Raw genomic sequence first — 27088 nt, forward strand, 5'->3', positions numbered from 1 at the left:
GGGTGTTCAGCACAGGCAAAGGCGGAAGGACAGAACAGAAAAAGGCCGTGCTCGGAACTGCAGCGGGGGCCCTCGCACACTTTTTATCGCCCTTTTCTGTTCTCGACCTCCGTCGAGTCCCTCTCAAAGAGGAGGAGGGGGGGGGCGGGCGGGAGAGAGAGAGAGGGGGTGGGTGGGTGGGACTAAAGACGGAGAGAGGCACGCTTGCACAGATGAACGGCTGAGGAGAGAAGTGCAACACCGGGAGGGTGGGGGGGGGGAGACTTTTCCTACGCCTGGGACACCCAACAAAACAAGCACAATGTAGACGGTGCAGGTCACTCTTCAGCGTTTATCATCACAACCTCCAGAGACCGCTGCCAGCACTCTTACAGACACACACACACACACACACACACACACACACACACACACACATGCGTCTCTCTCTTTTAGGACAAGTCAAAAGCTGCCTCCTCTTCGCCTCCCTCCAAGTCCTCCAGCGCCTCCCGCTCATAGAACTCGTCGGCGTTCTCATCATCCACGAATAGTTCCTGGTCCATCTGCCAGAGGTCCCAGCCACGCAGCTTGCCGTCGCCGCTCTTGGCACGACGTACACGCGCCGCCTCCATCTCGGCTGCCTCCTCGCGCTTGCGCTGCTTCCATGCCTGGAAGGACACCTCCGTGACGGGGGTCAAGTCGGTGCGATCCTTCAGCTTCTCCCGCTCTGCCTCTAACTTCTCCTCCAGTCGTTCATCATCCTTCTCTACCTCATCAAAATCCTCGGGGCGGAACAGGTACTCCTCCGGGTTGCACATGTACTGGTCATCCCCATCGGCGGCCTCCACTTTCGCCCCATCGAGCTTCTTGCGTTGCTGCTGGTCGACGTCGTTGAACAGCTTCGCTAACTCAGCCTCACGTGCGCGCTTCTCCTCCTTGGCGGAGCGGCGCGCCGCGAGCTCAGACTGCGACTTGCGCTCCTGTGGGTTGCGCTGATCCACGCTTTGTCTCACCTGCTGGACATAGGCCTGGACCTTGGCGCTTCGATTTTTGTTCTTGAGGCCGAAGGTCTTGTCCTCGACGATTTTTTCCTTCTTTTTCTGCTCAGCCTTGCCCATCTTTCGGGTGCTGAGCTGTGTGTGGGTGTGTAGTTGTATGTGCGAAGTACCACTAGTCGATGGCAAAGCACTGGCGCAGCGGCGACGTTGAGTGTTCACGTGTGTGAGCGTGTGGTTGGGCGGGGGGGGGGTGCGCTTTCGTAGTTCGTCAAAAGTGTGTGTTTTACGGGATTACAAAAAAGCTCCGCACAGGGGGACCGCACTGGGGGGTGTGAGGGAGGAGAAACGCACACACAAAATACGTGCAGGCTTGTGCAGGCCATCGAGAGGTGGGGGAAGGGGGGGTAGATGTGAGAGATGCCGCCGCTCAACAGAAAGAGAGTCGAGGGGAGGGATGGTGATCGCACCGCTCCCCCATGCGGTGTGTGTGTGTGTGTGTGTGTGTGTGTGTCGCACACGACACTCACAGAGCAGAAAGTAGATGAGAGAAATCGGGTGAGGGGAGACGCGCCCTACGCGTTGCTTTTCCCCATTTGTGCTCCCGCTTAGGCGGCGGCGGCGTGGGCACGTCTGCCTCGGTAGACCAGCAGGCAGACCCAAGAACACGAGGTGACGCTTCTTTGTTTTGGTGGCCGCCTGCATGCCTTCATGAACTCTTCTATGCAACGCATGTCCGACGTGCACGCACCCACACCCAAGAGACACGCTTACAGAAGCCTCCCAAGACCAGCAGATCCCAACACCAACAGTGGACTCTTCGACAGACGCCACTGCTGACGTTCAGTTCCGCTTTACTCCTCCCTGGGGAGCCGAGGGAGGGGAGGGGAGCGGAGAAAGAGGCGATAAGCAGCGAGACTGGGGCATACACTCGGTCGACACCAAATACCGCCAATTCAGCTTTCGACTTGAGAGGAATCCGTCTTGCAAGCTCCCTGAGCCCACCCACTAGCACGTCCCTCGCCTCCTTACTCGAAATAGCGACGCTTCGGACGCCGCCTAAACCACTGATCCTCGTCCACTTCTGCGGCCGCTTCCACCTCCGGCGCGCCTTCCGCTACTGCCGCCGCTGCCTTCTCAAAGCCCTCATGGACGACCGGTGGCGGGGCGCGAGCGCGTGCTGTGAGTCGGCGGGTACCACGCCGCGTGCGTACCTGCAATGCCTGGCCCACGTCATTCACCTGCAGTGCACGTCGGACTGTCTGTGCCGGTGCCGGCGGCGGCGGTGACGGTCCTGCCGAGGCGGCTGCTACAGGAACAGCGCGACGCCCAGCAGGCGCCCGCTGGGTCATCGGTGGTGCCACCACCTCTATCTCTTCCTCCTCTTCAATTTCTTCGGCGCCGTCGTCTTCGTACTCCTTGTCGTCCGCCACCGCTGCTGCTGCGGCCCTGCTACTTCGCTGTGCGCGTGAAGCCGCACCGGCCCCGGGTGCGGCAGGTGCATGGGGGACGGAGGAACGGACAAGGGCGCGTGCTGATGGGGGTTCTGCCGCCTCTTCTTCAAGCTCGTCGACTTCCTCCAACTCTTCGTCGAAATCGCCTTCCTCTTCCTCTGTTGCGGCACCGTCGTCGTCTCTGTGCTGCACGGCGGCGGTTGAATTCGGTGCTGCTGACGCCGCAGCGCCGGCCTTGCCTGCTCCACGTTGCTGCTGCTGCCACTGCCTGTGGATGACCTCTTCGAGCACTGCCTCCGACGTGGGCAAGGGTGTCCCAGCCGGCTGCCGATGTTTCGCCCGCGTCGGGCGGGCCTGCACCACCTCCGCGACCTCTTCGTCCTCCATGCGCACCGTCTCTTCCTCATTTTCTTCGTGCACTGCGCGACGGCGACTAGAGCGACCGGGGCTCGGTGATGGGGCGGGGGCCGCTGCAGGACCTCTGAGCTTGCGTGAAGGCGGCGGCGGCGGTGGTGGAGCTGCCTCCGCTTCCTCTTCGTCTTCCACCACTACCTCATTCTCCTCCTCCTCCGCGTCCTCTGCTGCCTCCTCAGTACCGGCGGCGCTGTCGCCATCCTCTGGAAGCAGCTGCGCCAGTGTCGCGGTCAGCGTGGCCTCCAAGTCCTCGCGATTGTGCAGCAGGCTGTGCACCACCGAGGCGCCAGAAGTATCCTCGATTTCTATCACGAGGTCATCAATGCAGCGGAACTCGGCCATCTCATCCGCCATCCCGAGCGGGGTCGCGAGAGCACAGAGCCGCGCCAGTTCTTCTTTGGTAAACGGGTTCGTCAGGTCGATCGTTGCTGTCGAGCGCAGCATGAAGTCCGCGCTGTCCGACGGGTCCACCATCTTAGTGGCGATGAGGTGGTAGTGTACCACGTTCACGCGGGGGAGCACCTTGTGGCGCAGCAGGTGGAGGACGCCGAGCATCACCTCCGCAAAGGGCAGCCGCACCTCTTCCTCCACGATGCGGTCCTTCGTGGAGGTGTAGTAGAGGTGCAGCGTCGTTCCCGACAGGCAAACCACACTGCAGCCGGCGCTCTGATCAATTGCTGGGCGGAATGGCGAGTAGCGCTTTTCCTTCGAGCTGAACAGAACCTTGTACGCCTGCAGGGCGGTGAGTACCTTGCCGGATGTCATGTCAGTGACGGCCATCGTCGAGGACGATGATGAGCCGCCGGCTGCGGCGAAGACAGCAAAAGGCCGTGTATCGGACGACACCAGCGGGAAGCCGTAAGGCGGGAGCAGCGTGCCCTCGAGCACGACGACTTGCTCTTCGCGCGCCAGAGCCCGCATCAGAACGGAGCCATAGAGGAGAGCGTTCACGCTCTCGCGCTTGTAGAACTCGATAGATGTGTCGTCCTTTGCCTCCTCCAGCGCCATCTGGTGCTTGTTGTACGAGGTCCAGATAGTCTTGAGGGCCCGCACGGCGACCGGGTCGGCGTCAGTAATTGTGGCAGCGTGGTAGGCACTGAACACGGCGAGCGGGTCGACCTGCGCGGTATCCTCGTCGAGCACCAGAATATCCCCTCGCGCTTCCTGTGCCTCACGCTCGGCCTTGTTGGATGGGTGAAGGTAGCCGTCAGCGGTGTTGAACTGCTTCATCATTAACTCCGCAAGTCGAACCAGCCTTTCCCGCCGCTCCGCTGCGGCTGCTGCTCCGACTACTGCTGTGGCTGGCGGTGCTGGTGGTGCAGCGGGGGCTGGTGGCGATGGCGGTTGCGCTGCAGAGGTTGACGATGGCGGCGCCGTCATGTCTGCTGCCTCCTCTTCCTCCACCTCTTCGACCTCTTCCACGAGTTCCTCATCGTCCTCGTCTGCGTCCGCAGCTTCCACTTCTTCCCGAGGTGGCGGCTGGTGGTGCTGCTGCTGCCGAGGCGCTGTGGGGGCGGCCTCAGGCGCTTTTTTGTTATTGTGTCGACCTGCTGGTGTGACTGCTGCGGCAGGGAACGGCGGCGGGCTGGGGGATGCCACGGCACGCTTTGCCGGGCTCACCTCTGCTTCTGCCATCAACTCTGCCATCTCCTCGTTCTCCACCTCCTCGCCGCCCTCCTCGGCGTCCCCGTCAATGGTATCCGTCAGCTCCTCGCTCTCCGCAGCACCGTCCTCTTCCACAGCAGCGGCCACAGGCACCTTTGACATAGCGCCAGAGACGACAGAGCGTTGTCGAGGACCGCGACGCCGCGCTGCGGCGTTAGCGTCGGCGGCCTCATTTTGCACAGAGTTGCCGGATGAGTAGGCTACCGCCATGGATCCTTCGCTACTATTGCCTTGTGTTGCTGTGGCGGTGGCAGCTGACTGTGCCGCTGATCTTGCGTGGTGCCCCGCTGCGGCGTCCACCGGGACCTTCCCAGCTGCTGTTACGGCAGGCACCTTCAGGTCTATCAGGAACGGCGATGTAGACGACATGGTCATGGCAGTGCCGTCGGTCAGTCGTTTTGGCGCCATCAGCTCATCGGCGACGGCGCGCTGGATTGCACGAGTCAGCCAGGCGACTACCTCATCATTTCGTGAGTGGTGCCGGTGGCGTGCGAGACGGTTGTACGCCGTTTCGAGGAGGCCTCGCGCGTAAGCGCTGAGCTGCACCCGGTCTGGCTGTTCCTTCCATTGACCGACCGTCGCTACACCGCACAGGCGCAGCTCACGCGCGTCTTTTTCGCTTTGGTATTGCTCGCTGCTGAGCAGCACGTCCAGGCACTCCGCGTTGCCGCCGACTGCCTTAAGTTTTCGCTTTGGCGTCATGGCGACAAAATCGCGGAGACTGACCGCCTCTACGGCGCCACCCCCAACCTCCAAGTCGGGGTCGACAAGGAGCCGGACGAGGTCAGCAACAGTGCCGATGGCAGCAGCAGCCCCACTACTGTGGCTATCATGCGAATGTAGAAGGACCTCATCGATGGTGACCTCGAACGGCCCACGCTGATCCACTGTGGTGTCCGCGTTGTTGCTGTGGTCGGCGGAGCCAGCCAAGGCAGGTGTGCTGGATGAACCGGTGCTGCTGCTACCGTGGGGCAGGGTGGAGCGCAGCGCGCGAAGAACGCGAGATGCGTGAAGCGCACTCTGGTGATATGAGCAAAAGCTGCCAGCACGGGCCACTCTGGTGCTTGTGCCACTTGGTGAAGTGGTTCGTTGCGCCAGCTCCAGCGGGTAGTGTAGGGCCACTGCTCTGTCACCGAGTGAGTGTGGCGGTAGAGCAGTCAAAGCACCATAACAGACTGTAATACACAGCTGGCCGCCGCGGCTGCTATTGTTGTTATGCGCTGCGTTGACGACCGTCGCTGTTGCTGCGGTCACGACTGCTTGGAGACGACTCCTTCGGAGCATCGCTCTTGCCCCCACGACACTCCCCGAAAGCTTCTCTTTGCTTTCTTCCGACGATACGCAGATGTGCGGCACGAGCGGCCCGCAGTTGACACACCGCTGCGCTTGTTGAGGGGCTGCGTGGGGGGGGGGTGCGGACAACCGCCCCCAGCCACGTGCACAAGGAAAGGGAGAAATAAGAAACGAAGATAGCGATACAAAGTGGATGAGGACGAGCGGGGTCGCGCGTGCTGAGACGAGGGTGGAGGAGAGAAGGCGCAGGGGAAAAGCGACCCCAGCGACTAATGTGATCGAGCGCGCACGCACAACGAAAAGAGGTTCTATGGAAGTATGTGAATGAAGGTAGCCAGGCGGGCAGAGAAAGAGAGGCGGCAGGGAGTTGTCTCAGCGCGCGTGCGTGACGACGACGGTGGCGTGCACTGTGTATGTTCTCCTCCCGCTCCCTCCGTATGCGCGTATGTGTGTCGAGTGTTGCTCCGTCTTTTACGATCACTCGTTAAAGTACGAGTTGCCTGCGCAAACGTGCAGCGAGTCTTTGCAGGTCCCGAGCCGCAGTGAGACACGTGCGTGTGTGTGTGTGTGTGTGTATCAGCAGGTGACCACTCTGAAGAACAGGATGGGCGAGTACGAAAGAGAGAGAGGGATGATCATCATACAGGCCGCCGCGTCTGCGTTGAACTGTGTTGCTCATGTGCACTGCAGACTGGCGAGAGAGAGAGAGAGAGTAGTAGTAGTGGAGGAGGAGGAGGCCCTCATGTCTACCTTACGCGCTGTACACCCTCACCATCACATCTGCATCCCCCCCTTCCCTCCCCTCAGCAGTGCATACCTCGCCTGCGACGTTATTGTCATTGTGTACCCCCTCATTTGCGCCTGGGGAACGAACGAAGAGGAGCGACGAAGAAGAAGAGGAGAGAGAGAGAGAGAGAAGGCACAAGAGAGAGAGAGAGCCACTACACAGCATGTGCCGCACATATGAATCAGAGACGTCTATGAGCCACGCCTTCCCTACATAAACCAAGAATAGCCCCAGTGACACCAGTTGCCATGCAGAGAGGAGGCACATCAACTCCTCTCACGGAGGCATACACACACCAGATACACCTAAACACATACGCAGAATCCACTGACTGCAAGGGACAGAGGAAAGCGCCGTCCCAACGCACGTCATCACAGGCAGACTCACACGCAGTTGCACGTGTCAACCCTCTGAGCCCTCCTCCGCCCCTCACCACTATCAGCGTCTAGTGGGAGCAGGGAGAAAAAGGTGATGGGCAACAAGCAACACCTGCTCATCCCCGCACACATGCCACTATGTCTACCTACGCCTTGAGCTGCTTGACTTCTTCTTGCTGCTACTGGAGGAAGGGGTTGCCTTGCTCTTCTTGGACGACGCTGGCGCCGCTGCGGACGTCGACGACTTCCGTCGTCTGGCTTGCGAGGTGGACTGAGGTGCGAATCTGGCGGTTGCATGATCGTCCCTGCTGGGCGTGCTCATCGTCCGCCTCTGCCTGCTGGCAACGGAGGGTCGCTTTCCACGAGACCCGTGGCTCTCGCGACGCGGCCGCTGGGGCGCGACGGTATTCGTCTTGCTACTACCTCTGCTGCCGCCCTTGCGTCGGCTGCCCTCAGTGACGAACGGCTTCACCGGACTCAGGTTCTCCTCGTCCTCTTCAGCGTCATCGTCCTCCTCACCACTGTTCTCGGCGTCTTTCGTCTCGTCAGCCCCGGCGACGTTGACAGCAGCCGCAGCACCTGCGCCTCGCTTCTCTTCCGGCGTGGTGGCAGTCAGTGTGCCAGCTGCTACGGAGGCCCCTCCGCCACCGGCGCCGTTGCCATCTCCCTTCGAAGCGGCTTGCGGGTGAGCACCCGAAATGGTCTCGGCGCCTGACGACGCCGCCATCGGCGACGCGGTCGGGTTTGGTGTCCACGGGCCCGTCACACTCGCCATAGAGCCAGGGAAAGGCGTACAGCTTGCGAAACCGCCGCCAGCTGCAGCGAGGGGCATGCCGGCGATCGGACTGGCGGTGTCTTGTCGGTATGTCGCTGCCCCCGGTGCCGCCGTGGCTGTGGATGGGAAGGACGAGGACGAAGCTGGGACTCCAGGGCTTGAGCCTGTCAGCCCCGCAATCAGGCTCTCTGGTGTGATCACGTCATGCAGCCAGGCAAGCGCGTCGGCCTCGGCGTCTTCGGCAGCGGACCTGCCAGGCGCTCGGGGCGACTTCGATGGTGCCGCCCCTGCGCCGGCTGCGCCATCGGTCGAAACGCTGGTGGACGGCAGAGGTGCGTTGTAGTTAATGCGATCCTCCATCACCAAATCGCGCTGCAGATCGTGCGCCGTCTCTTCACGCTGCTGCTGCAGCTGCGCCGACCAGCTCGTCATTGAGTTCACCTCATCGTTCATCATCGCCTCGAGCAGCGCAGCGGACTCGTGCATGTAGTCGTCGTCGTCGGCAATGTGCAGGTGTTCAGAGGTGCCGATGCCGCCGGCAGCGGACTTACCCGTGGCGGCGTCACGCAAGAGACGTGTGTCACTCGCCAGGTCATCCAGTTCTGCGCCAGGCACCACATCTTCCTCGCCAATGTTCACGTAGTCGGCGTCGTCGTCGTCGTCATCCATGGCAGCGTCGGAGCTTCTCCGCCCGCCTGCGCCGCGACTCATCGCCTGCACCATGAGGTCGGTAGCCGACACTACCGCTGACGTGTACGCGGGTAGCATCGTCGAGTCTGGCACAAGCTGCAGCAACGTAGGGGAGAAGAGCGACTCTACCTCCTCTGGCGTGGCCACGACGTCTTGCAGCACCTGCACCCGATGGGTGCGCTCAATATTTTCTATCAGTTCACTAAGGGTACGGAAGTCTTTGGTGATGCCGAGCGGCTGCTGCAGCTCGCGTAGTCGGTCTATCACGTGGTCTTCGAACACGGCATCGTAGTCGAGGTAGTAGGGCACGGTGGGGGCCGCGGCAGGGTTGAAGACATCCACGCTGACGCCACCCGCCACGGCAGAGCCGCGCCTGCGCGCGTAGACGCTGGGTTGGCCGCCGCTGCGGCTGTTTCCATGCAGACTCGCCTCCACTCCGGGCCGCGCCTCATCCAGTGACACCACCGTGACGTACTGCACAGAACGCACCTTGTCCGCCGGCAGCACCTGGCGCTCCAAGACGTGGAGCACTCCGAGCAAGGCCTCCGCAAAGCGGGCCACCATGTGCCGGAGCTGCGCGGTGGTCGTCACAATATTGAACAGTGCCAGTGTCGACCCGCACACGAACACGACGTCGCAGCCGCCGTTGAGGCCGACCATGGGCCGAAATGGAAAGTGGCTGGGCGCCGCGTTGGAGAAGAACATTTTGTATGCCGACACAGCGCGGCGCACCGTGTCCGGTGTGGCGCTTCGGATGAGCAACTCGTTGCCCGCCGCTGCCGTTCCGCGCGGGTGGTGAGCGCTGCTGCCGCGCACCCGCGTCTCAGACGCCAAGAGAGGAAAGCCGAAGGACGGCACCTTCAGGTTCAGCTCCAGCTGCGCCCCTGCCACGGCAGCCGATCGCAGCAGCAGTGCACCGTGCAGCAGAATGCGCATAGCGTCGCGCTTGCGGGCCGGCGTCGTGGAGAGCGCGGACACGACGCTGCGATACTCGGCCCAGACCTCTGCCCAAGCCCGCACGACCTTGCGTTCATTGCTGCCGACACCGGTGCAGCTACGCAGCCGAGCAGCAGCAGCTGCATTCGCCACAGCCGCCTTTGGCTTCGCGTTCGCACCGCTGCTACCGCCCTCTTCGCTCCCACTATCTTTACCTTCGGCGTCGCCGTCCCGCTGCAGCTCACTCCCCTCCAGCAGCTGCCCCTCGCTGTTGAAGACACGTTCATCAATCGCGTCTTGCCGGGAGAAGATGACGAAAAGAGCGAAGGGGTGTACTTGGCTACTTGTGTGGTTGTGTGGGAGCACCAACCCATCCTTGACGTCCTGCGGCGTTGTGTCGAGCTCGGTGTTCAGGTAGCCGGTCGGGCTGCTGAGTTGGCGCTGCAGAAGCTCGACGAGACGACGGCGGGTGCGGCGTGGGTCGTGAAGAAGTGTTATGTAGACGGGCAGCTCAGCGAACAGCTCCCGTGGCACGTAGCTGTGAAGCAGCTGCGGGTGCGCCGAGCCGTTGCCCATCATGAGCCGCGGCAGCCCCGTACGCAGGTCCATCAGCGACACGCGGTGAGACCAAAAAAGCTCCAGTGCTTTGCCAGCCAGTGCTGGCGCGTTCTTTAGCACCTCGTACAGCAGGCCCGGCATGTCGAGGCGGTGCGTCAAATGTAACGCATGCAAAGTCGCCAGCAGCGGCAACACGCGCAGGCGCGACTGCAGTCCGACCCCGCCGGAGAGCGGCAGGTAGTAGCGCCTGCATGGGGCAGGACAGTAGGCCAGCAGCAGCGGCGTGGCTGCCGTGCCAGCAAAGACGAAATTCACCTGTCCTACTGCCGCGGATATCTGGGTGAAGCACGAGTACAGGTGCTCCTCAACGGACTTGCCAGTGGAGAGCCAGAGCGACATCACCTGCTGGCGTTGCTGCTCCAGGGAAGGGGAATGCGCTGCCGCTGCTGTCACCATCGCTGTCGCCCGGGCAGGCGCGTCCTCGTCCTCGCCGTCGCCGGCGTCGTCTTCAGCGTCCTCGTCGATGTCCTCGTCGACCCCTGCGGTGCTGCTTGCCTTGCGCGCCGCAGCGCTAGAAGAGTGAGTGAGATGGCTGAAAGCACCACCACGGACGCTACCGCTTCCCCCTTGTGCGCTTATTGCCATGGCCGACGAGAGAGTTGCTGCGTTGCCCCACTTGACCTGCATCGCGCTCAGGGCCCGGTCCACATCATCCACAAGGATCGAGGCGAGCTGTGCTGGGGTGGCCACGGCTGCTGACGGTGCACCGCGCTGTTGCTGCTGCTGATACTGGCGATGGCCAGTACCTGCATTGCGCGCTGACTGCAGAAGGCTCTGGTACCGCTCCCAGGACCAGTTGTTCTCATGCCCCCACCAGTACACGCTACGCGGCGCACGTGAGTAGAGTTCCTCTGTGCGGATCAGGTAGGGGCACGATGCGAGCGCCACGCGGAACCAGAAGCGGGCCGCAAAGGCGACTGGATGATCGTCCAGGTCTGGCAGGTACGGCGTTGCAGAGCCGCCGTAGCGCACGAGTACCACCTTGTCGCCCGGGCGGGTGGAGCGCTCGGCAAGCTGCTCCAGCAGCGCCGTCTTACCCGAGAGCGGCCCGGCCTCGATGAAGTGGATGGGCTTGTCGGCGGCGGCGGGTGGGTAGTGGAGCAGCGTTGTGAGTCGGTCCTCGAGCAGCTTCACCGGGCCGAAAAGCTGGTGCAGGCCGACGGCCTCCGCGGCACTGAAGCCGTTGCCGCCGAACCGCCCTGGCTGCGCAATAACCTCGTAAAGAGAGGTAACTGCCAGTGTGTCGACGCGGCGGCGCAGCCGGTGGAGCATCGAGAGGTATTCTTGCTCTGTGGCGTCGTCGACAACGCCGCCGCTCTCGCGTGCGGTTGACGACGGCGGGTCAGGCTGACCTGACCACTCACCCAAGGTTACGTCTAGTTGATTCGACCCTGTGAGAAAGGTGCCGGAGGCGTAGTGCAACGGCGCCTGCACGGCCAGCCCGCTCATGGCACCGCCGCTCAGCGACGTGTCTGCACGCGACAAGCATCTGTGCGAGGCTGTAGCCGCCACGGTGGTCGACTCGTCGACGGTGCTGTGGAACACAAAGTAGCGCACCGGCACGGAGCGCAGGTCCAGCAGGCTACCGGCCCGCTTCAGAAGCCCTGGGACGCGGTCTAGTGCGAGATAGCCATTCTGTTGCAAGGCCTGCAGCTCTGGCGGCAGTTGGTGTGCCACGGCTTGCTCGAGTAGCTGGGCAAAGGCGGCATTGATGACGCCGTACGAGCGCTCGGTGATTTCGCGCTCCGCCTGGTCATCGCCCCGGTTGCTTAGAGTGGCGCCCATTGCCGCGTGGTTCGCAACGTAGTCCTGCCGCACGCTCGAGACCACCTTCTGCACAAACCGAAGGTAGTGATCCAGCGTGCAGGCCTCGCCCGGGCGGAGCATCGATTGCGGTTGTTGCCACTGTGGCGCGTTCGCGGTGGATGCAGGCGCCGCGCCGCAGCCACCTCGACCATTCAGCATCTCGCCCAGCATGCGCGACTCCATGCTCTGAGGAGGGGAGCGACCCGTAATGTCGTTCCCAAGAACAGCGGCCGAGGAGAGAGGGCTGCCACCACCGTTGCGCACGACATCAGCTGGCATCCACTCCTTCCGCTTCGTCCACATCGCCTGCGAGGCCCGGTCGATCGGAATCTGTAGGGAGTCGAGCACAAACTTCCCCATAACGTCTGACACCCAGTGTGATAGAATGTCCTCTACTTGGTTGCTGGTGTTCACGACCTTGACCACCTCTGCCATGTACGCCTCGACGCTCTGCGCGACAGCTGTGTCGAGGGCACTGCGGGTGCGGGCCGACACCTTCACGAGCTGCGGGTGCTCGAGCCACTGCTGCAGGGACTGGATACCGGCTTGTTGCAAAGCCGCCAGATCCTGCGCCGGTGACTCAGCCGCCAGTCGGGCCGCCTGCTGGTAGTATGTGCTCTGCGCCATCCACTGCTGCCACTCCTTCTGGCCACCCAACGCGAGCAACTGCCTCTTCGGCTGCATTGCCACATATTCGCCCATTGTGATGCGCTCGACGCCTTCGGCTTGAGGGTCAATCAGGAGCTGCACCACCTTGGGCAGCGTTAGCTCAGATGCCAGCGTCTCTTCCACCTTCACAATGTCCTCTACACGTGCGTCAAGGGTGGGCCCACTGACTGCGGCCATTCGCCGGGTGGGCGTGGGGCGTAGTGCACCGTCCTGGCGGTGGAGCGCCGCTGAAGCGGCAGTGGCCGCCATAGCGGCACTTAACATTCCCTGCGTCTCCGTGGCTGTCGATGACGACGGACGCGCAGCGGTGGGACTGAATCCAGCCGTTGCGGCCGACGCTGCTGCTGCTGTCTGTACTACAGCTCCTGACGATGGTGCGTTGCCGACACCGCTCTTGCTACTAGTCAATATGGGACTGATGGATGCCTGTAGTACGGCGAACGGCGCTGCTGCTGCTGTAATGGTTGGTGCTGCATCGGCCGCCTGCAAGATGGCTGAGATGCTCTGCGCATGTAGCGGCGAGGTGGAACTCTGCAAAGCGGATTGCCCTGCGGTAGTGCTTGAGGAGTCCATAGTCGACGCTGCTGCCGTCGCCGCGGTCGTTGCGGACGTCATTGTACTACACGACTGTGCCGAGGATACACGCTGATACCACGGGAGTCGACTCGGCTCACTGCTGCCCGGTGGCTTGTATACATAGCGGAGAGGTGCGGTGGCACCGAGCATGCTGCCAGCGCGCAGCAGCGCAGTGCAGGACAGGCACCGCACTGAATTCGAGTGGCCGCTGCTGTTGCTGTTGTTGCACTGATGCGCGCCCACGACGCCAACGAAGAGGGTCGGGGCGATTCGTCGTTGAAGCATTTTCTAGCAACAGGCGGTGGTGCGTGTGTGCGTACGTGTGAAAGAAGAGGCAGTAAAGACACATGCATCTGCATGCAAAGGGGGAGGAGAGCAGATCCGATGCTCGCCCGCCCCCACTTCTCCGCCTGCAGTGAAGCTGCTGAAGCAAACAGGAAATACAGCACACAGACTCAAGGCAAGTAATGAACGAGTGGTAGTCAGAGTGATGGTGGCGTGCTACGTGTGTGTGTGTGCCCTCTCACCCTCTATGAATTTTGCTTCTTTCCGGCTCTGGTGTGTCTCTATAGATGTTGGCTCGTAGTTCGCCCTCGTGTCGACTTCACGCGCTGGCCTCAACCCACCGTGCAATCCCTGTGCGGCGTGTTTTGGATGTCTAGCAGTGTAGACGTACACGTGGAGGCGGTGTGTTGTATGCGCGCGCGTGTGTGTGTGTGTGGAGGAGGTGAAACGTCTATCGCTCTATTACATGAAAGGCAGATTAGCAGGCTTAATGTAATAAGCGAGAAAAGAGGCGCACACGAGTGGGTGCGGCGGTTGTGCAGATGGGTGGAATGCGGGAGCTAAACAGCGTGCGGGTGAGCGGGCTCGAGGGAGCAGGGGAGGGGCAGGAGGCCAGAGAACCTCCCTTCTGTGCTCATGCGTGTGTGTGTGTGCTGCACTGGATGCGGCTTTGGGCCATGTGCTAGGGATTAGAAGAAGCAGGAAAGGAGAAGCGGGGCAGAGTGGCGACGGCACGCACCCACTACAGCGGCGCAGGCATACACGTACACCAGTACAGCAGCAACCGAGAAGAGGTGTTTCTCTCTCCTTCTCTCTCTGTCTCGCTCGATCGCTCGCCCGCTCGTTGGGGGTGGTGTGCTGTTCCAGCAAGGAGAGGATGTGAGCGGATGAGAACCTTCACGAGTTCACACCTGTGGGCCGCATGAGCCACGAAAACAAAAAACGAAAGGCCGGGCAATCGTGCAGTATTACGCAGACCGAGAGAGAGAGAGAGAGGAGGGGGGGGGGATGAGATAGCGGAAGTGATGTACGAGGGCGGGCGTGATGGCCGCGTACGCAGGGGAGGGGGAGAGGGGCCGTACGTGGCGGCACTTTTGCTCGAGGGTCGCTTCCCCATTCCCGGAAGATGAGACCGGAGGAGAAGGGGTTGATGGTGGTCGTGGGTGGCTACAACGCAGGGCTGTAACTCCCACTGGTGCTGCACCCTGCCTCTTTCTCCCCCTCCTTCCCTTTTGCCTTTTCTCTTTCACCCTCGCGAGTCGTCATTTGTGTGCATCACAGGACACAACGGGCGTTGGTGTATCGTCGAAGGAGAGGCTTGGGTGTCTCGCTCGCTCGCTGTGCAGCTGCCGGAGCGTCTGGCTGTGAGTACCCCCCAATCGACCAATCAATCCCTGTGTTGCAAGCGTTTCGTTCACTACACATATCAGTGCGCATGGGAAGAAGAGTCAGTCCTCAGCACGCCCACAACACCGCCCCTGGCCACGACGCGCTACTGGGCAACAGCCGCTGAAAAAAAAAAACCCCAACCGCAAAAGGCCTACAGATGGCCTACTCGCACGCACGCACGCACGCACGCCCCCCTCCCCAACGCAACGGCGCCACTTCACCATCTTCACAATGTGAGAGGATTAGAGAAGTAGCGGGTTGGGGAGTGGGGACTACGTCACAAACTTGCGCGGCGCACCATCCATGCCAGGCCTGATGACCTCCGCCTCCTCCCAAATCTGCGCGGCGCGCTCCTCGTCGGCGCGGGCCTCGTCAATGCGGCCCAGTGCCTCCCTCGCCTCGGCGCGCAGCTGGTATAGCGTGGCGGAGCGGTTTGCCTTGACGAAGGCTAGCGCGCGTGTCAGGTCATCCTCGGCGCGGTGAAACGACTTGAGCTTGCAGTAGATCATGCCACGGGCGACAAGCACCGCCCCAAGGGCCTTACGATGGCGTTCCTTCTTCAGGTCGGCCCCTTCCGTGATGAAGCTCATGCTGGCTGTCAGGGACTTGAGGGCCCCGGCTGGGTCGTCTTCGTACACTTGGATCTTCGACCGCGTGTACATGGCCATGGTCAGCGCCATCAACTTATCGAACTTGGCGGACATGTCGATACCAAACTTCTTCTCGATGTGCGTCCGCACCTTTGGATGCTCCAGCCACTTCTCGAAGAGGTCGATATCGCGCATGTAGCGGTTCACAAACTCGTGCGCGCGCTTGGCGTCCTGATTTTCCTCCAACACCAGGTGCGCCCCGTGCAGCAGCCCCCAGTGCACGAAACCATTGAACTCCTGCCGCTGCTGGATGTTCTCCTGCCCGTCGCGCTGAGGGGCGAGGAGGTGGTCTACCTGGTCCTCCACCGTCATGGGGTTGCCAAACGCCTCCAGCCGCTTTTTATCCTCCTCCAAGGCGGCTTGGATGTCAAACATAACTTTGCTGTCGGTGAAGCCATCGTCGTCGATCTCGTCGACGGCTGGGTCGAAGCTTGGCGGCGGCACAAAGCGCCGCGTCTCCTCGAACGTCTCATCCGCCATGTGGAAGTCGGAGTTGATGAAGAAGTTGTCGCCCTCGTAACTGAGCTCCAGCGGCTTCTCCGGGCTAAACACCTCCTTTAGCTCCGGCACAAACATGCCGTCCAGCTTCTTCTTGTTCTTGTCGAAGGGGGAGCCGAACATGCGGCCAGACCAGTTCTGGTTCGCTGGTGGCCACCACTTGTCACTCTCGCTGAGGCCCTCCTGCTGCTGTAGCGGTTCCTGCCCGGCGCGTTGCGCATCTGTGGCCCGCCGTACCGTGCGGCGGCGCAGCTCAGACGCCTCCGCGTCGTCTTGCCTCTTTTTGCTGTACTCCACACCTCCTGGGGAAGCCCCGGGTGTGGTCATCGCCGTGCGCGGCGGTGGCGTGTGACTCGCTAGCGAGGAGGTGTGGGGGGAGATGCCAGGCAGGCAACCACCCTCGATAGGGCGACAGGCGATCTTGGGGTCGTAGAGCGGCGGCGCACGACTGCGGCTTCTATCGCTGTCATCGGCGCCACCGCCGCTGCTGCCAACAGCACCAGTCGCAGCCGCTGCGGCTGCCGACGCGCGCGCACTTTTGTGTGGTGATGCTGTCAAGGATGCCGAATTCTTCGCAACACCTTGAAGGTCTGGAGTCGTGTGCAGGTGGCGTTGGTGGGATACCAGCACACGTGTCGGCACCGCTGCAGCCCTACACGCCGTCACGCGCGCAACGGTGAGCACTTGGTACATGTCGGAGATGAAGACTAAGGGGCCGTGTGTCGATAGAGAGAGAGAGTGCAGGAGGACAGGAGGGATGGTACTAAGTAATCCCCCTCAAATGCCGCCCGTGCACAGGTCGTACCTGGCGGCGTGCGCGTGTGTGGCGGGGTGCACCGCAATGTGCGTGTTTTCGTTCAATGGCACAATGTCGATGCCAAAGCGCAGTGAAGCAAAGACGAGAGGGAGACGCAGAGAAGAGGGTGAGAGGGAGAGGCACGCCAGGAAGTAGAGAAGGAGGTGGGAGACTGCGGTGCTGCTTTCCCGACTGTCCAGCCCCCACGAGCGGTAAATACGAGAAAGTCCATGCCGATGGTGCGTGTGTGTGTGTGTGTGTGTGGGTGTCTAGCCAACAGCAAGAGGCTGGGAGAGGCGCGTTACGTCACCCCCCGCGCACGGGGGAGGGGAAGAGCTGTTGCTTACGCAACAAGCGCACAGCGAGAGAGAGAGAGAGGGAGGGGGAGGGGGTCGCGTGACGGGTGGGCTGGTGTGCCACCTTGACAGCCTCCCCATCCGTGATCCCTCCTCAACTCCGCGCTTCGTCATCGCGAGCGTTCCCCTTTGCGCCAGGAGGAAACGAGTTGAGGCGTAAGAGAGAGAGGGTGAAAGGGTTGCGTATCCCCCCCCCCCGCCCCTCACACGCGCAAGCATAAGGCACAGGTGCTTCTACACCCATGTGAGCACCAGAGGAGGCAGCAAGCCGTGGAGGAGAACAGGGTGCAGGTGCGCGCGTGTGTTCAAGGGGTGCGCATCCTCTTGAAGTAGGGTGGCAGACAAGAGGGCAAACACTTTTAGGGACTCACGTCTTCTGTTTGGGTGATGTTGTAGGTTTGCACAAGGTAGCGGCGGCACTCCTCAGCTGCCATGCGCTCCGCCCAGGACTGCCGCAGCAGCGCCAGTGTGAGGTACTGCAGCGGTGTAAGAGAGGGGCCGCTGGTGTTGAGGCTGTTGTTGCCACTGGTGCGAACTTGTGCATGGTGGCCGTGCGCGTGTCCGCCGGCAGCGGCGTTGAGTCCTATTGTTGTGGTCGGCGTCACTATTGCTGCTGCCGGGGGCGACCCGACTGTAGGCAGCAGAACAGGCTGGCTTGCCACCTCTACGAAGCACTCGCGTGAGTGGTCGCCGTCACTGCCGCAGCGTGGATTCCGACACTTTGGGTACAGCCGCCGACCGTAGAGTAGCTCATACAGCGTCGCACCGAGGCTGAAGGCGTCGGTTGGACGTCCACACACGGCTTCACGTAGCGCGCGCAGGTCCATGTATTCGAAGGTCCCGTACGAGTCCTGCACTTCGTCCATGGGGTCCGGGCCGACGAGGCGGCAGTTGCCAAAGTCAGAAAGATAGAACTTGATAGCGTCCATCGTGGTGCCCGACGCGCTGAATTGCTGCTGCGGCTGCAGCCTCTGCTGCGAAGGCCCGTGCTCGTAGGCGAAGAGAATGTTGCTCGGCTTGAGGTCGAGGTGGAGCAGTCCCAGTTCGTGCATCGCTGCGAGCGCCGAGCTCACGCAGTACACCACGCCCTTTGCAATGCCGTCGCTGCGCGGGATACCCTCCACATCGCCGTCGCACAGTTCCATCACGAGGAACGCCGTTGCGTCGCTCTGGATTAAGTCGTCGTGGGTGATGGAGAGGAAACGTGGCAGACGGACCGATTGCAGCCGCGCCCGTGTGGCCCGCTCCTCTGGTCCCTCCTCAGAGGCAAGCCGCTCCATCTGCATTGCTACTTGCTGCTCCAGCGTCAGTAGTGCGTCCTCGGCATTCTCTTCCGCCGCTGTGTGCGAGGCGCGGCGGTGCCCTCCACGGGAGAGGAGCTGCACTTCCACCTCCAGCGCTGCTTCTTCCGCTCTCTTGCGCAGCTGCCGGTGCCAGTCCAGCGCCTCCTGCGCCAGAGGCGGCAGCGCCTCCTGCCCGTGGACAAAGAAGGCGCTGTGCAGTGGAAGGATGTAGGGTACCTGCATCTCGTTCAGGAAGCGCATCGTGGCAATCTCGCGTATCGTGGAAAAGGAGTCTTCAATGTTCGCCTTGGTGCGCAGGATGATTGGACATGACTTGACAGCGACGAGGTCGCCATCCACCGTGAGACAGCGCCACACCAACCCAAAGCTCCCCTCCCCGACGAACTCAGCTGATGCAAAAGCGGCCCAGAAGTCGCCAGGGTGGAGAAAGTGCATCGGGGAGAGCACATTCCGCGCCGCCTCCATGAAGTTCCTCTTGGTGGGTTTGGTATGAAAGAAGTCGCGCAGGAGCGCGTCGGCTGGGCGGCCCCAGTCCGGGAGCGTTGGGGTGGACACTGCGGCCCCAGTCTTGGCGCTCTTCGCGCGACTGCGCTTGTGGGCAACTTGGCCAGCCGCGGCAACGTCGGCGGCGGCGCCCGTCACGTCTCTGGTTGCCACAGGAATTACAGTGGTCTGTGGTAGATGATGACAGTCTGCGTTGTCGCCTTCCTGCGGCAGCAAGGCGGCGGCGGCAACGCGCCGTGCCGCGTGTTCTTCTCCCTTACCCTGCGCCAGCTGCTGTAGCTGCTGCTGGTATGCGTGGATGCTCCGGTAGAGGGGGCTGGAGGGGCGCCTCCCTGGATCCAGCCGGTTTGGGAAGATAAAGTCCTTCACATGTGGCTTCTGTGGACTCTTGAGCAGTCCGTCGTCATCCTCCTCGTTGGCAACAACTTCATTCGCCCTTTCCACACGAGCATCTCTCGCAGTTTTTGGTGTCTTCAGCGATATTGCATCCCTCTCCACCTCCAGACTACCAGACTCCGTCATGTGCGTCTCGCCGTCACCTTCTGGGGTGCCGTCGTCGTCGTCATCATCGATAATCAACGGTAGTGACAGCTGAGCATGTACCTCTCCGCCCGTGACTGGCGATGTGTGAAACAGCGCAAGCGACGGGGGTGCGTCTCGAGTGCGCTGACGCGGCGGCGCTTCGTTGGTGTCCTCGTCCTCCTCCTCCGTGTCGTCGTCTAGGTTGATGTAGCAGTGAGGCCCCAGCCCACTTGATAGCCGCTGCTGGGCGGCACTTCCAGTGCCGAGTGAGAGTGCAAGATCGGCAGACGTGTCTGGTGGACGTCGACGGGGGCGAAAGGTCGGTGGCAAAATCTCGGCGATGGGGTGGCTCTTCTCCGCTGGTGGCCGGCGGAGGGCCTGCGCTGGGGATGAGACAGGGACACTCGATTGGTCAGCGCGAACGACAGCGTCGCCGCTCTCTGTTTTACTCGGGCTGGGACATTGGTTTCTCAGCCGCTCATAGACCTCTGTCTGTTCTCCTCCGCCTACTGCCATCCCCCGCTCACGCGGCGACCTCGACGGCGAGGCCGACGTGCCGGAGTGCGCTGCATGCCCGGACAGCACCCGCACTGCGTCGGTTTTTTCTCCGTCCGCCTCCGCGTCGATTTCCTTCTTCACGGAGACGAGAAGGGAATCGCTGCTGTTGTGGAGTGGCACCGCCCTCGTTGCCTCCGCAACGCCGTCCTCGCCTTCGCTGTCGTTATCGTCGTCATCATCCAAGCAGATCCACATGGTGCCCGGGGAGGCAATGGGCCGCGTCGCCGCCGCCTTCGTAATGAGCTGCGTCGATGGTCGACTGGCCGCTGATGCTGTGGTCGGCCCACTCGGTACTACTGGCAATGGGGCCTCCGAGCCACCCGCCGCGTTCGCAGAGGCCTGCGTGAACGTCTGTGTTGTTTCTCCAATGGAGCTGGAGGCTGGAGACGCAGAGGATGCGACAGGCTGCGTCTGTGATGGTAGTTGGGCCGCGGGCAAGGCGGCGCTAGCCTTCACAGCGCCCTCGCGACTGTCACCGCGCCGGGACGTCGGTGAGACGCTTAATGATTTGGGCAGCCGCGTAATCTGCGGGGATCGCCACACAGGAGGTTCTCGCCGTCGCTGCCGCTGCGGGGTTGTCGCCGTCGGGGCCTGACTCTCTTCCACGTCGGCGTCGGCCGCTCTAGTTGTCTCCATATCCGCGAGTCGCGTGAGCTGAGAGGAGGATGGGGAGGTGAAGCTCAGGTTAGGGTATGCGTATGATAACCACTGCTGCTGCTGGAAGAGCGGGTGAGTAGGGAAGGAGGACGGGGTCGCGGAGGGTAGCGGCGCAGCGGGGTGGCTCGCCTCCACCACGCCCCCACCCGGTGTCTGCTTCAGCCACGCGTACGAGCAGGCTGAGGGAGAGTGCTGGCGGCTCGTGTTGCCACCCATCCGCAGGTGTCCCGCCGGGGCGGGGAAGGACGGAGCGACAGACGCCGCAGTTTTGGGCTGCTGCGACGACAGAACCTCGTCGTCTTTTAATGCTGACGACTGCGTCGACAATAACCACGATGATGTGCCACAACGATGTTCCTCGGTGCCGCTGCCGTCACGTGGCACCAGTGAGGGTAGTCGAGGCGATGTGGCGGCTGTGGCCGAGCCTGGCGGCAGCGGCGGCCCCTTGGTCCCTCTCTCCACGCTCCATTGGCTCTCGCTGTCACCGCGTGTGGCGATGTTGCTGAGACCCAGAGGACATGGCTGGTATTGATGGCGTTGCTGCTGTCGTCGGTGAAGTGCCTGAGCGTCTGTTTCCTCGAGGCCGTCCTCCTCGCTGCCGCGGCCCATGATGAGGGTGCCATTCAGCGAGTCATCTGCGGATGTTGGGGTGAGTGAGATGGAGCGTGCAGGTTGAGTGAACAACTGCTTGACTGTCTCCGTTGCATGCACGGGGGAAGTGCCACCGTGTCTATCGCCGTCGTCTTGCAGCATCTCCTCGCCTTTCTCGTTCTCCTGGAGCAGATGCTGCGTGGCTGGGGTGCCACTGGCTAACAACTGCCGCTGCCACCGGTGGCTGCTGGACTTCCTCTCGCTGTCTGCCATGAGGGCCTCTGGGCTGCTCTCAGGGCTTTGACGGCTTAGACTGTCAGCGCCGCGCTCGGTCGGTTGCAATGGGGGTGTCGTACACCGGCGAAGATCTAGGGTGGCGCTGCTGCTCCCACCACCCCCAGCTTCGCGGTGGAGGAGGTGAAGGGGATGAGTTGGTGAGATCTCTGGGGACGAGACGAGGCGCTGCTCCACTGCTGTGGCAGTCGACGCCATGAGTGAGACGTGAGGCAGCGTCGGCAGAGCGTCGCGGTGACTCTGGCGAGCGCCGTCGCTGCTCCTTGTGGCGCCAACCATGTCAGCGACGTCCACGCCACTGCGGAAGAGAATCGTGTCGTCGTCATCGCTGTCCTCGTCTTCGCTCTTATTCTCGTTGACAATTACCACGACGATGGACGGCGCCGCTCGCGTCGCCGTCGATGTCAGTGCTGTTGGTCTTGATGGTGCCGCCGCCGTATCATCATGCGCATCCTTTCTGTCAGTCTGCGCCGCCTTGTTCTCTTCGGCGCGGCTGGTGATGCGGCCATCGTCGAGCTCTTCGTCTGTCTGAGGCGGCTGCTTGGCTGTGGACCTCCTTCGATGTGTCCCGGTGGTTGGTGCCGGCTTTGCCACGGCCGCTGCTCTCGTTGCAGCAGGCGGTGACGGCGATGGCGATGACTTTCGCCTTACTGTGCTAGGGGCGGCGGTCTTCTCAGCTGTCTGACGACTCTCTGGCGTCTTAGTCGAGTGCTGTGATGAGGCACCACTACATGTGTGGCTGCCGCTGCTGCTCGGCGTTCGTACCGGCTTCGCTTTGGCAGCAGCTGCGGTGGCCTTCACAACGATTGCCTTCCGTGTTGCCGCTTTCGAGACCACCCGCGAGGCTGGTGAGGTGCGGAGTCGCTGCACCGCGCGCTTCTTGGCTGTTGTTGGCTTTGGCGGGATTTTTTTCACTGCCTTCGGGGAGTTCTTCTTTGCCGCTGCCACGGCTGCCGGCGTGGTGACGGTGGTCTCTGTCTTTCGCTTCACGGCTTTGCGTTTCTTAGGAGGCATGGTGGCTAAGAGGCAAGAGAGGCGGGTCAGCCAGCAGAGGAGCAGCTAAAGGCGCAGGAGGAGGCAATGGCGGCTAGGGGAACCCCAGCAGAAACAAAAGCGAAACGGGTGAAAGTGCGGTGAGTAGTGTGGCGTTCCGGGGTGTGTGCAGTGCTCGCTTGCGTGTGTGTGTGTGTGTGGTGCTTTCAGCAGGTTGTGTGCGCTGCTGACATCTGTGTGTGCGTGTGGGTGCGATGTCACACGGACATGTACCCACACACACGATGCAGTGGGATGAGGAGCGACAAAGCCTCGGCTGTGCTGCGAGTTTTGGGTGATGATGCGGAAGATAGTGTGGCAGAGGTGCGCTTGCGTGGGCGCCTAGCCCTCTTTTTTTGTCTTTTCTACTTCGACAGTCGCTGTTGTGCTACGCACGCGCTCCTCTCTGTGTCGCGTTGTGTGCGCTACCGGGGGTGGTGGTGGTGCAGACTGCAGCTATGATGGCAGCGGGGAGGGAGAGAGGCAAGAACGAGAAAATCGGTGAGAGCGGATGGCGGTAGCGACTCATCACCGTGGCGCTGTTTCTGCGATGGTGAGCGGTGACGTCGTTGTGCGCTCTGCAAGAAGAAAGGCAAGGGGAGACGGGCGCCCGTAAAAGGGCCCGGGGGGGGGGGGGGGGGGGAGGGGTAGTGGGGAGCAGCTTTGAAGCCAGTAGCGAGAGGGGTGAAGGTCGTGGTGGATCTGTGTGTGTGTGTGTGTGTGTGTGCGGTTGCACTAGGGTAGCGGTCTTGCTGTGCTCGTGGGTGCGTGTATTGAGGCCTCTCGCATGTGAAGGAGCAGACACGCGCGTCCACCCACACCCACACACCCACACACAGCTACAGTCTGGCAATAGTTTTCTTCCACCTCGCTCACTTATCTTCCAGCCAAAGAAACACGAAAAGGGGGAGGTGATGTGCGCGGGAAGCAACAGGACGAGAGAAACAGACGTCACATGAATACGAGCCGCCCCCTCTCACACAGGTAGAAGGGTCTTCTCCCCCCCCCTCCCCCCACGCTCTTGTATTATGCCTGTCCGCCCGTACATGTATGCGACGTTGCTGCTGTGCCCCTTGCCCGTGTGCCCTCCGCGGGTCCTGCTCTCTGTGTATCTATACAAGGGCACACTCGCAGAAACATGCAGTACAGACACCCGGCACTGAGTGATAGGCGTATGCGCAGAGGGAGATCTTATGGGAGGAGTGAAGCGGCAAACAGTGTGGAGACAACCGGTGATGGACACGCTCTGGGGTGGGTGGGTGGGTGGGAAGGGAGGAGGCTGCCGATTCCCTTGCGAGCAAGAAGAATGCGCTGCATCCCTGATGCTCTGCATGCCTCTCTCCTACTTCCACTTGCACAGACGTTAGATGATTGAGAGGGGGGGCTGGAGGGTGGGCGGAGGTGTTCCGACACGCGCAGACAAGCACCCACCTCTCTCCCCATCCGCACGCCGGAGTACCACACTGCGCGTCGTTTCTGCTGCCGGATTTCTACTTGAGGCTGTGACTTTAGCGACCATGCCGCACCTTCCCCCCGCCCGTTTTGCACAGGGACGCAAAGTATGCGAGCGGACGAGGAAATCAACGGTGCTGGCGCTCTGCAAGGTGGCGGGATCATTAAATACGTCTGCGCCTTTCCGCTTCAATGAAGGACAAAGGGGGTGGGGGGCGGGGGCGGGCTGCGCTGCGTGTCTGTGTGGGGTGAGGAAGTTGTGGGTGAGTGGGCAGCCGTCTGCCAGTCAACCACACTTGAAACGATAGGAGGAGGCATCCAGGTCAACAACAACAACAACACAGCCTGGTAAAAGACGCGAGCAGGGCGGATAAGAATGATCCAGAGGTGACTTGGGGACACAGGTGCGTAAGGTGGTGCAGCCTACGCGCCAGTGTCCGTGCAGCGCGAGTGGGAAACCCACCCACGCTGGGAGCCAGAGCCATGGAGATGGGGCGGGGTATTGGGGGGGGGGCCGACCGGCTTTGCGCCACCAGGCTAGTCGTAGTAGCGGTCAAAGCACTTAGTGAGCCACGCCCACTCCCACCGACTTAGACGCGATGGCAGCGGTGTCACCGACGGCGCCGTCGTTGCGTCTACAGGTGAGGCAGCAATGCTGTTGCACACACGCACAAATGACTCCCAGTCGCGCCAGTCGCCCATCTCCGCTCCCTGTAGCACGCCGAGCGCACAGCCTTCATAAGCGGCGGCCGGCTCGGATACGCATGAGTAGGAGTCATGGAGGGCGGCTGCGAGCAGCTGCACTGGCAACGGCAGCTCGAAGACCTGTGCCAGGGACAGACGCTCCAACAGCCAGAAGAAGTGCGCAAGGGTTGCTGCGGACGGCGTCTGCGACGCTGCATCGCCGTTGGTCACACCCGCCACAGTCGCCGTCAGCCGATTGCACAGTTGCCCAATGGCGGGGTGCTGGGAGGCCAAGTGCAGCTCCTTGGACAGTGTAGTGCCAAAGACACCTCTGTCATCCGTGTGGAAGGAGATGTTCGGCAAGACAAACGTGCTCGCTGTATCGCCGCTGTCAGCATTCGCTGTTTCTGATGACTCGGACACGGTGATGGGACCGCCACAGCGACGCATTGCGCGTGCCTCCCTATGGGCAAGACGGACCGCCTCTGTGGCGACGTAGCACGGAAATGAGTTCGTGCCCTCTTCGACGCCGCCCCGACTCTCTGGCATGGATTCCCAGAGCTGGAGGAGGCCACCGAGGTGGTGATCCACAACGTGAGAGTGACCTCCCGTCAGCAGATTGCTTGTGAGGCACAGCTCAATCCCCTGCTGCGCCGCGAGAATGGCAGATAGGCTTGTGTTGTCCGTGAAGACGAGATGGCCCCATCGCTCCGGAGCGAACAGCACCATTTCGTGCAGTTCCTGTGGGTCCTGCTTCTCTCCTGCGTGAATAGTGATGGAGGCCGTCACGCGTATGTCGCTGCTGCTGGTGTCGGTGCCGTTGCTATCCTGCACTGCTGCCCCACCTTTCCGCGCGGCGGCTAGCGCCGGCTCCAGTACCATGTACGTGCCCTTGTAGCAGTTGCCCGAGAGGTCCATGCCGGTGACCCAGCACGTCTGGCGCAGTCGGCGATGAAGAAAAGAGGGGAAGAGGGACGCATCGGTTCGCGAACCCAGAGATGAAGAATGGCGAATGCCCGCGTCGTGCCCCGTTCCTCCGCCGTTGCGGCCCCACATGTGGACCATGCACCACGAGTGGAACTCCATTATCTGCCGCTGCTGTGTCTTCGTGGTGAGCCGCACCGCTTCCCAGGCGGCCGCCTCAGTGGCGCCACGGTTGATGGAGAGCAGCAGACGCACGTGCATGCGCTCCGTTAGGTTCGAGAGGATGTGGTCGAGAAAGTATCGGCGGCGTTCTTGGATGCATGACGCCCCCGACTCCGGCTGCAGGAGGCTGCAGTAGATGTTTTCGTACAACTGCCACCACTGCGCCGCTGCCCCTTCTTCACTGGCCTCGTCTTTCGCTGTGCAGTCGTGCTTCAGAGAGGCCTTACCCCACGCCAAGACGTGCGCCGACGCCTCTGCAGACAGCAGCTCACCCGTCGCTAAGTCAACCAATCCACCACAGAGTAGGTGCTCGACGGTCTTGGTGACCGTGTCCACGTACATCTCTTTCGTCACCTCCTCGTCGGCCACGTCTTGTCGGAAAGTGCGCCGCATTCCGTCTCGCATCGACGTCCGAATTTCCATCACGAGAATGTTTTCCGCAGCACTGGCGAAGAGCACGTCTTGAACAGCCAGCCGGGTGAACGCGAGACTTGTCATGACGGTGTAGATGGCCTCGAAGACGGTGAAGCATCGGTGCATCAGCTCTGCTGGCGTGGCCGCCGCTGCCCCGCCGGTCCTGTCCGCCGGAGATGCCGTGAGCCCATTATGCTTCCGCTTCTCTTGAGAGTTGAAGAAGGAGGTGTGACTCGCCTCGTCATCGCCGACCTTGCCGCCGCCGTTGCCCCTATCCGGCCCACTCGCCGGGGCACCGCCATGAATGAGGAGCCGCTCGAGGTGCGCCAGCAGCGGCGCCGATACACTACCGTTAAGGTGGCAGTGCAAATCCACCTTTGGTACCCGGTGAAGCGCAGTTGTGAGATTTGCCGCCGCTGTTTCTTCGCCGCCTTGCTGGCACTCTCGCAAGAGTACCGGCTCGACAGTGGTGTGGTACAGGCGATCCATACAGCGTGGTAGTCACCGCTCAGTGAGTTTGTCCTTGGCGTGCCGGTGATAGCGGATGGGAGAAAGGGACTTTCGATCTGGGGAGCAGCAGCGAAGGAGCAGGTGTCGGGGGCAAGTGGAGAGAGGAGTGCTGTGAGATGAGGCAGACATGAGCACCGTTGCACACACACACACGCACACACGCACACACGCACACACGCGGAGGGAGAAAGCAGGCGTGAGCCACCAGGAAAATGCCAACGAGTAATTTCTCTGTGATTTTGCGAAGACCACACACGCCGCCACCATCACAAAGCGGCACCAGGCGAGCGAGCGTGTGTGTGTGTGTGTGTGTGTGTCTGCGCACCCTCCCGCTGTTTCTTCCGCTGGCTGACGCGTGTGTCTCCCATTTTTTATCTTCTTTGGGGGGAGGTCTCGTCCGTTCCCCGTTTCG

The 27088-nt window shown here is 61.9% G+C and overlaps 6 protein-coding genes across 6 annotated transcripts; all 6 read right to left on the reverse strand.

Moving 5' to 3' along the window:
• Positions 1-431: 431 nt before the first annotated feature.
• LBRM_10_0890 (conserved hypothetical protein) lies at positions 432-1097 on the reverse strand (the record flags this gene model as incomplete). The annotated part of the gene is made up of 1 exon (XM_001562807.1): positions 432-1097. One exon carries the CDS (start codon positions 1095-1097, stop codon positions 432-434), a length of 666 nt encoding a protein of 221 aa, XP_001562857.1.
• Positions 1098-2002: 905 nt separating this feature from the next.
• LBRM_10_0900 (conserved hypothetical protein) lies at positions 2003-5791 on the reverse strand (the record flags this gene model as incomplete). Its single annotated transcript, XM_001562808.2, has 1 exon — positions 2003-5791. The coding sequence occupies one exon, from the start codon at positions 5789-5791 to the stop codon at positions 2003-2005; it is 3789 nt and encodes a 1262-aa protein (XP_001562858.2).
• Positions 5792-7106: 1315 nt separating this feature from the next.
• Positions 7107-12635, reverse strand: LBRM_10_0910 (conserved hypothetical protein; the record flags this gene model as incomplete). Its single annotated transcript, XM_001562809.1, has 1 exon — positions 7107-12635. One exon carries the CDS (start codon positions 12633-12635, stop codon positions 7107-7109), a length of 5529 nt encoding a protein of 1842 aa, XP_001562859.1.
• A 2345-nt stretch (positions 12636-14980) lies between these two features.
• On the reverse strand, positions 14981-16183 carry LBRM_10_0920 (conserved hypothetical protein; the record flags this gene model as incomplete). Its single annotated transcript, XM_001562810.1, has 1 exon — positions 14981-16183. One exon carries the CDS (start codon positions 16181-16183, stop codon positions 14981-14983), a length of 1203 nt encoding a protein of 400 aa, XP_001562860.1.
• A 1184-nt stretch (positions 16184-17367) lies between these two features.
• LBRM_10_0930 (putative protein kinase) lies at positions 17368-22452 on the reverse strand (the record flags this gene model as incomplete). The annotated part of the gene is made up of 1 exon (XM_001562811.1): positions 17368-22452. One exon carries the CDS (start codon positions 22450-22452, stop codon positions 17368-17370), a length of 5085 nt encoding a protein of 1694 aa, XP_001562861.1.
• A 2007-nt stretch (positions 22453-24459) lies between these two features.
• LBRM_10_0940 (conserved hypothetical protein) lies at positions 24460-26655 on the reverse strand (the record flags this gene model as incomplete). The annotated part of the gene is made up of 1 exon (XM_001562812.1): positions 24460-26655. One exon carries the CDS (start codon positions 26653-26655, stop codon positions 24460-24462), a length of 2196 nt encoding a protein of 731 aa, XP_001562862.1.
• Positions 26656-27088: the final 433 nt, after the last annotated feature.

Source organism: Leishmania braziliensis, chromosome 10 (genome assembly GCF_000002845.2).
Source record: "Leishmania braziliensis MHOM/BR/75/M2904 complete genome, chromosome 10".
NCBI classification, from domain to species: domain Eukaryota; phylum Euglenozoa; class Kinetoplastea; order Trypanosomatida; family Trypanosomatidae; genus Leishmania; species Leishmania braziliensis.